Below are 8,236 nucleotides of genomic sequence, written 5' to 3'. Positions count from 1 at the left end.
GTTTATTTGTTATCATTGCATCACAGCACTGCTAGCAATTAACGTATTTGAAGCTGATCTTCTTTCTTTAGATATTTAGCCAGGGTTTAAGCATCATTCCTAAAAATTACCTGCAAATTCTCTTGGCATAGTCACTAACTTAACCAAGCTGAATTTGCTAAACTGAACGCTGTGAGCGCACCTGGCACAGTTTCTTGTTAGGCGGAGCAATAGATCTCTGGAGGAGATGTTCATAAGCGAACTCTGCCAACCTCGGCATTTTGTTTAAGTAGAGACGAGGAGGAGGAGAGTATTTTTAGCTTTTCCTTTACCTTGGGTATGTGATATATTGAGACCAAGCCTTCGGGCGTTTACCGTGCCTGGCACGAGTCATTGAAATAACTTTCACCGATACTCTTGATACCGTGCCTGACCTCGTTTGTGGGATAGGAACACAGACCTAGATGAATTGTGTGCCTGTAGAATGTGTGACGGGAGTTGAAGAAGCAGTGCAGGCCCTCTGAGTAGACTCACTCTTGGCTGGGCCTCTTCAGGTCACAGAGAAGATATCCATCACTAAGACTGCCACTGCATTATACTGGAATATCTCTCTCTAACTCTGTACTTTTTGAATGGATGGATTTTCAAAGTCCAAAGTCTCCATCACAACTGCCAGCTGTTATGGATGTTCAATGCAGAATTAACAAATTTAATTTAGGCTCCGCTCATCTGGCCTGTGCTCTTGGTCGCCGATTGTGTACAAGGCAAACATCTGTGGGGCTCTCCTCCTGTGAGGCTCAGTTAGTCGGTGGGTGATGGCTGATGCGGCCATCACTCAGAGCAGGCTGACGACTGGCCAAGACAACCATCTGCTGGAGGTACGCCTCGCTCTCCTTTCAGATCGATCTCTGTCATGAATCTGTCTTCTAGAGCTCTGTACTCGTCTGGAGGAAGATTTGCAATTTTTATACCTTTTCCAGGTTTTGTTTCATTCTATACGTCACACCCAGAACATATACAGACTCAATCCCTATCTCTTCTGGCGTTTATTTCTTTCTTCAATTTCTTTCTCCAATTCATTTCATTTTACTGTTTTTTTTCCCCTCTAACATTTAATAGTCCCATCTCCTACTGCCCCCCTTCTCAATGCCTCATTTTATTCCTCACTTTGACTAATGAATAACACAGTTGTTAGCTCTGTAGGAGCTCTCTGTACAGAAGACACAGCAGGTTGCTCGTGATGGAGCACCTATTGCACGACTTATAGACATGTCTGTGACAGACACAAGTTGATTTTAATCACATTCTGCCAAGGAAGCAAAGTGGCACAGGGTAGAGAGATAATCGAGTCAACACAGTCTTTATTCTTTGCAAATCAGCTATTTTCTATGTTAAGAGGCAGTGAAGATGAAATTGGATGACTGAATGTCCGTATTGAAGATGCAGATGCATAACGGCAGCGTGCACTCTAAACTCCTTGACCCCTGACCAGAATACAAATTAGAAATTTGTATAATGACTGAAGCAATTTCTTTTCTCAGTTTACTTTGTTAAAAAAGACCTTTCAGATATATGTATAACTGTGAATGACAGAAGCAATTTAAAGACCACTCAATCTGTCTGTCTATGTAAGAATTAACGGGAGGAGAGTGACTAATAAGTAAAGGGAGGCAGGTGTGATGTGCAGCATGACAGACCTAGGGCACGGTGAGCCTCGGGGAACACAATCAAAGCAGCCAATCGCCGCTCTCACAAACCTTCAAGGACAATCTCAGTCACTCAATGTGACACAAGAGAGGTGCAGTCCGGGGGCGAGAAAGAACAAGACAGACAGATGGAACCGCGAGGATAAGAGCCTATCTGCCCACCACATGTCAATATGGGCCCCAGCAGCTCTTGATTTTAAATGGATTCAACATTTCCCTTCTCATTATCCTATTAGCCTACACTGGCCAGCTCCTGTAGGTTCAAATCAACCGGCAATCACACCTGCACTTCCCCTCCCCTGTCTGAAGCAATTTTCTCATCATGGTTATATGGAATGGTTCAGTCATTTCACTGCCTCTCTGGCCCTTTCGGACTCGCTGTTTGTTTGATTAAACCACTTCAAGTAAGAGAGTTGCCATTGTTGATGTGGGGGGGAAGACCGCTAAAACCGCTGACCAACCAAAGGCATTTCATTTTTACAGAAATATCTTATCAATACGTGACTGGGAAGAGCTGTTACAGAAGAGCCATGACTCACTCACTCACAACAGAACAGAGAGCCTCAGGTTTAGACATGAAGAATATCTGCCAAAAGGAGACAAAGACACTGCCCAGTTGTGTGTCAATTTATTTCATTAACACAATCAGTGATCCCAAAGCTTCAGTGGGAACAAGATAATACCAACAATTACATCACTGAGCCGATTTATTGGCCACAGGTATGAGGCACACATACTCTCCTAAAAAGCGCCAAGAGGGGGGAGACAGACAAAGAGAGAGTGATATATATTAAGATACCTTTGATATTTGGCAGTGTTATTCCTCCATTATAATTACATTTTGAAGGGGGGTATTCAGCCATTTTTAAAAGTTGCTTCTGCTAGAGTCAGAGCTAAACAGGGGGAAGCAGCGTTCAGTTTTTATGCTCCACATATCTGGAACAAACTCCCAGAAAAGTGCAGGTTCGCTGCAACTCTGTTCTTTAAATCAAGGCTGACCTTGCTTTTTTATGTTGCCTGTCTTTAAATAATTGTTAATTTCTTATACTGCACAGTACATTTTATTCTCATATTTGATCTGTTTTACATTTTTTTTATCATTTTTAACTGCTCTTTAATGTTTTATGTAAAGCACTTTGGATTGCCCTGTTGCTGAAATGTGCTATACAAATAAAGCTGCCTTGCCTTTAAACTACCGCACTATAAGCAGTGTACAGTATCAACACCCAAGACAGTATCCATAAGAACTTATGAATTCCAATAATTTCTCTTAAATTCTGACAAACCAATGCTTGAGAAGTCTATATTCCTGTGTGTCACAACCTCAATCCCCTCTCCTAGCAGCCTTTGATATTGCCCCATAAATCAGGCAGGACATTTTTATTCTTCATGCAATTTTGCGTAATTACTCTGGTGTGCACCACTAAACAATGCAGAGCCATAGAGCTTTTTATGAATTATACTACATGACATTTTAGTAAAAAGGGGCCTGCACAATGCATGGAGTATGATAGCATTAATATACTACGTGTGCTCTCTAATCTTTTATAGGACACCAGCAGTAGGAGGCCTGCTCATCAAACAGCCATCATCTCTCCTAATTATATCAATCCGACCCAAGTGCCCATTAAAACATTTAGTGGGGATAGCTGGTCTCTGTGCGCATGTGGGAGGTGCTGATTCATCTGCAGTGCATGCATGAGCAAGGCAGTGTGAGTCCACTCTGTTCATGTTTATACATAGAAAATGCATGCTAACACGCACACACATGCATATGCTGAAATCCATTAGGCTCCAGTTTGACATACACACAAAAATAAGACATTCAAGAGTAAAAAAAAGTACAGAAAGGCAGCTGAGTGTGATGAAATAATCATTGGGAGCCATCTCTTCTAAGAGAATGAACAATCAGCACTGGTCCCATTCACTCTGCTGCTTTTTACTCCACACAGGAGATTAAATATTTACCAATAGTGGGTCTCCTAAAGACCCATGACATCAGCAAGGGACCAACAGTCCATTGCTGACATTAACCTAACACCTATCCTTTAATTCAGTAAAAGAAAAACATGGTTTCATTTGTACAAAGATGTGAGTGAGCTCCTGAGTCTTTCAAAAGGGTTGTGTCTGTAATCTCAAAATCTCTATTAGCCAACACTGATATTTCAAACATTGCAACAGTACTTATATTTTCTTAATGCGCCCCCTAGTCCAACTATAAATCCCTTTCTCGAAAAGAAAAAAGCCCTTTGCATTCTCGTTACATAAGAGTGAACGTCTTTCTTTCACCACTGATACATGCACATGGGCTGAACAACGCAGAGAGAGAAATTGTTCCCAAAAAAGGAACTAGGCCCTCATTACAGGGTGCAGTGTGATCGTGCCACATCTCAAATACCCACCAGGCATCATTACAACCTAGAACGGGTCCAAAGACAGAACAGAGACGACACTGATTCAACACAGTCTTAATGAAGCCTTAAAGCAAGAGGATTGAGGGAGCGATGAGTGATGGTGACATGATGAGGGACTCTGACGGGAGCATGGGACCAGATGAGGAGCAGAGGCTAGTAGATGTGAGGAGATCCCACTCATATCCTACAGCAGAGTTAGAACTCTGAAATGTGTCTATCTCCCGATGTTGTTCTGACAGCCACTGTTTCAATACTGCTACTAAAGGCTGAAATCATTGTTGTTTTTTTGTAACAGTCTTATTTAATTTACAGATATGAAGTATAATTATTAAACTTAAATCCTACCTCTGGTTTAGGGACAAAGGCCCGTCCAGGGATGGTGAAACAGTTTCGGACTGTGCAGAGATACTGGGCCATAATGGACAGACGGCTTCTCTGTTTGCTGCCTGTGCTGGCTGTCATCCTCTTTGAGAAGACAAATATGCCAAATTAGTGATGAAAATTCAGTGTTAACACACAAGTATCACACAGGTTGTTTTTTTTAATTCAATGTCCGATTTTTGGCAGCAAGACAAGACAGCAGTACCCTGACAAAATACCTTGAAAACTGAAACATGCAGTAGTGTTTACGCACCTCTGCAACCTCTTTTTGGAAAGTGAGGGTGAGCCGGGTGCGTCCGTAGATGAAGGGCCCTGTTCTGTTGGCTATATTCTCTAGCCACTTAATGATGAGGGGAGTGGAGACGCTGAATGGGAGATTCCCTATGATGTGAAGGTTTGGTGGACCTGTGGAGCCACATATACAGTACATAGTTAAGTTCCATGGGTTTACTTTACATAGGATTGGGCATTGAGAACTGATTCCTACTTGGAATTGTTTAAAAAATTACGATCCAAGTAGAATTGAACCGTTTGGAATAGTTTAGAGGATTTGGTTCCAAATCCGATCATTGCTTCCTAATTTAACATGCGCAAGTTTTTTGGATTCTGAAGCGACCAGGTGCTTGTTGTGTTGCAGCCTTGGAGCACAGCAAGCAGCGCTCTGGTGTGTTTTTATTTTACATTGAAAAAGCCTTGTAAACAAATCAAAACAAAAACTTTCCTCTTATTTGTGCAAATAGGCATGTGACCTGTTTCAACTCCCCCCCTCAAAGAATCGGAATCGAGAATTGATAAGAACCAGAATCGAAAGGAAGAATCGGAATTGGAATCAGAATTGTTCAAATACAAACCATGCCTAACCCTAATTATTCATGAACACGGTAACAACTTTCAGATGATTTTATATTCTCACCTCCTTCCCATGGCTTAGAGATAGTTTCTGGGAATCCTCGGTCCATTCTGTAGGTGAGTATATCCCCGTGGACGATCCTCAACCTCCCTGGTGCTGCCTCAGACAGCAGCTGAGGAAAACGGATGTGATATGACATTAAATGAGAAAATTTGAAAAGGTGTTCAGAAATAATCAGTCACTTTGTAGACTAACAATGCTGCAGTTGAAAATGGACTGACTGCTCTCAAGAATCTGACAGCTGACTGTGTTAGAACTTTTTATGCTGAGTGACCAAATGAGCTTGATAACATTGTGAATAATCACATTTCATTGTGGCTGCTTAACTTACCTTCAGCCCTGGGATGAAGCGTGTATCCTTCTCCACCACGAGCACGTCCGCTGCCCCGGCATTGACAATGGAGCGGGTGAGACCACCGGGACCAGGACCCACCTCACACACATGGGCATCCCTCAAACTGCCGGCCTGACGCACTATTTTGTCTGAAAAGATGGAGATGGATGACAAATCCAATGGTGTGTTTCATCAATATTTTTGCATACACACAATGACGTACTAACTTAATTCCACTCATGCATCTTATAAATTAGACCATACTTTCTAATCAAATATATTCATCAGAGTCTTAGGTATCTAAATGGAGATTAATAGTGTGTGATGTTACAATACCTGTCTGCCTATGTGTGATGAAGATGAGGTGCATTAATCTAACAGTCACCTTGTCCAAGGACAAGAGAGCAGATCAGACCTGCACTGCATCACTGATAATTATATTAAGGCTAAAGCTCCGCGAAGGCTGTAAACAACTGACTTGGTCCATTCACATTAGAAGATCTACTCAACCTCGCCCGTACCAAAAAGCCTTTCAGTTTTAATGCATCGAAACAAGGCTATGTGGAGCTGTGCAATCAAGTACACTGACAAAACAAACCACTGAGCCCTCAGTGCAGTCATAGTAGAGAACAGGAGCGAGCAGGTATTGGTGCACTGCAGATAGAGCGAACTGAAAGAATAAAGAAAGAGGGAGGCAAACTAACCTGTGAGCTTCAAGTCCAACAGAAAGTTCTGGGAAAGCTGTTTCTCAGCTCGCAGATTGTACAGCTTTATGAGCTCGCCTACAGTAGGCAAGGGAGGCAGACGGAAAGACGCCAGTTTCCCTGAGGCAGCCATCGTTCAGGTGAACACTGTGAGAAAACAATACACAAAAGGTGAGAAAAACTATGATTGATCAGCTTCCTCAGCAGCAAAGAGATTCAGATGCAAGACATAAATGTCTAAAAATACTGTTAAGGACAACATGTGAGGAATTCATGTTAATGATCACCTGTTATTAATAGTAAACAAAAGACTTTGTGGAAAAATGGTAGGTCAGGAGTGACCTTTTGAACTGCAGACACTAAGAGGCAATGCATTTAGGGTTAGGTATTTTGTTTTTTGGCATGTCCCTTTACAGCTCTATAATGACATATACATTTTTTTCCCACGAGTATGTTCAGAATCAGAATCAGCTTTATTTGCCACGTTCGAGGACACATACAAGGAACTTTGCTTTGGATCGTATTGTTGCAAAGGACATAGTATGTGAAACAGCATGGTCCCAATCTATAGGTTCCCGTCAATTCTGGCAAACTGTTATCAATTCCAATTACTGCTTTATCAGGTCATGGGATTGATTACAAATGTCTAGCTTGGAGCTTAGGCGTCAGTGCTAAAAAGTGGACTGAGTTGAATGTTTGGGTCTTATAATAAGATCTCGTGCACCATCTAGTGGTGTTACAACATAAAACAAAATGACCAAGATAAAGACACAAGATCAGGTGTTGTGTCGAAGACTGTTTCCCTGTCGATATGCGTTTCCTCCCAAGGTTACTTCCTCTCGTTACGTCTCCTCTCTCTTGTGCATCTCCCTCTCTTTTCTTTGCGTTGGTTACATTTTTATTCTACACCAAAGAACAATTTCTCGCCAATACAATCGTGCAAAATCCATTTTTTAAGTCATACCAAACCTTATAGCTAACCACCTGTATTATGAGATGCTTAACCTGACCCCAACCTTACCCTACCTTATAATCGCATTGACCTGACCACTCAACATTTTGAAAACACCACGTTCCAGTTAATCTAGTTTATGGCAAACAACATTATAGCATCATTGGCCAGTAACATTACATTGATGCACATGAATAGCATTAGCTGAGTAATACAGTAATTTACAGCAGGCCGTCAAACAACCTCAAATTACAATAACTAACTTTAAACTTATGGTGACAGCTGACGGAGTTCTGACAGACGTTAGCATAGCAGCTAATGTTAGCTTCTTGGTATAAATGCTGTTAAAGGAGACCCTGGGAGGGCTATGAACTGAGGCGGAACACATCATATTGTTTCTAAAAACCGGGTTAAGACTGACAACAAACTACAAACAGAACATAATGAGGACAGAACGCTAAAAAAAACTACAAGAGTCAACCATAGACAGTTAAACAATCCCACGTTTCTCACCGGTGCTGTTTTCTCCCTTACATTTCCCCATACGTCATTCTATTGACGTCTGAGTATCCAATGAGCTCGCGGGAATCCTAAAGCAAACCAATCAAATTTAAGAAGGCGGGGTTTTACTTTGCCCTTGAAAAACCATTCATTGTTGATGTAGTGGGGCTCAATAGCCAAAAGAGGACGACAATTCAATGATGATGTTCTGTTTTTATTTACAGAATTATTGGTTGACGAACAAGAACACAGCTATTTCCTAATATTATCTAATGCAGGCCCGCTCAGGCTGTAAATAAAAGCATTTGACATATCCATTATGCTGAACTAAATGAAAACTCTCAGCTCAAACTGA

General features: G+C 41.6%; 1 protein-coding gene across 3 annotated transcripts in view; it reads right to left on the bottom strand.

The window, feature by feature from the left end:
- tfb1m (transcription factor B1, mitochondrial) overlaps window positions 1-7,971 on the bottom strand; it is a 41,533-nt gene extending 33,562 nt beyond the window's left edge. For all 3 annotated transcript variants that reach the window (XR_004327042.1, XM_032501066.1, XM_032501065.1), the window contains exons 1-6: window positions 7,894-7,971; window positions 6,429-6,573; window positions 5,722-5,873; window positions 5,394-5,502; window positions 4,734-4,885; window positions 4,445-4,564 (exon numbers count right to left, since the gene is read on the bottom strand). Coding sequence is in view for 2 of the 3 variants with exons in the window: in XM_032501066.1 (XP_032356957.1) it covers window positions 4,445-4,564; window positions 4,734-4,885; window positions 5,394-5,502; window positions 5,722-5,873; window positions 6,429-6,561 (666 nt within the window). In the remaining variant the exon portion in view is untranslated. The remainder of the gene's footprint in view (window positions 1-4,444; window positions 4,565-4,733; window positions 4,886-5,393; window positions 5,503-5,721; window positions 5,874-6,428; window positions 6,574-7,893) is intronic.
- Between the last annotated feature and the right edge of the window lie 265 nt (window positions 7,972-8,236).

This window comes from Etheostoma spectabile, chromosome 20 (genome assembly GCF_008692095.1).
Source record: "Etheostoma spectabile isolate EspeVRDwgs_2016 chromosome 20, UIUC_Espe_1.0, whole genome shotgun sequence".
Lineage (NCBI taxonomy): Eukaryota > Metazoa > Chordata > Actinopteri > Perciformes > Percidae > Etheostoma > Etheostoma spectabile.
Note: the sequence above shows the minus strand (reverse complement) of the source record. Positions and strands in the feature narration are given on the sequence as shown.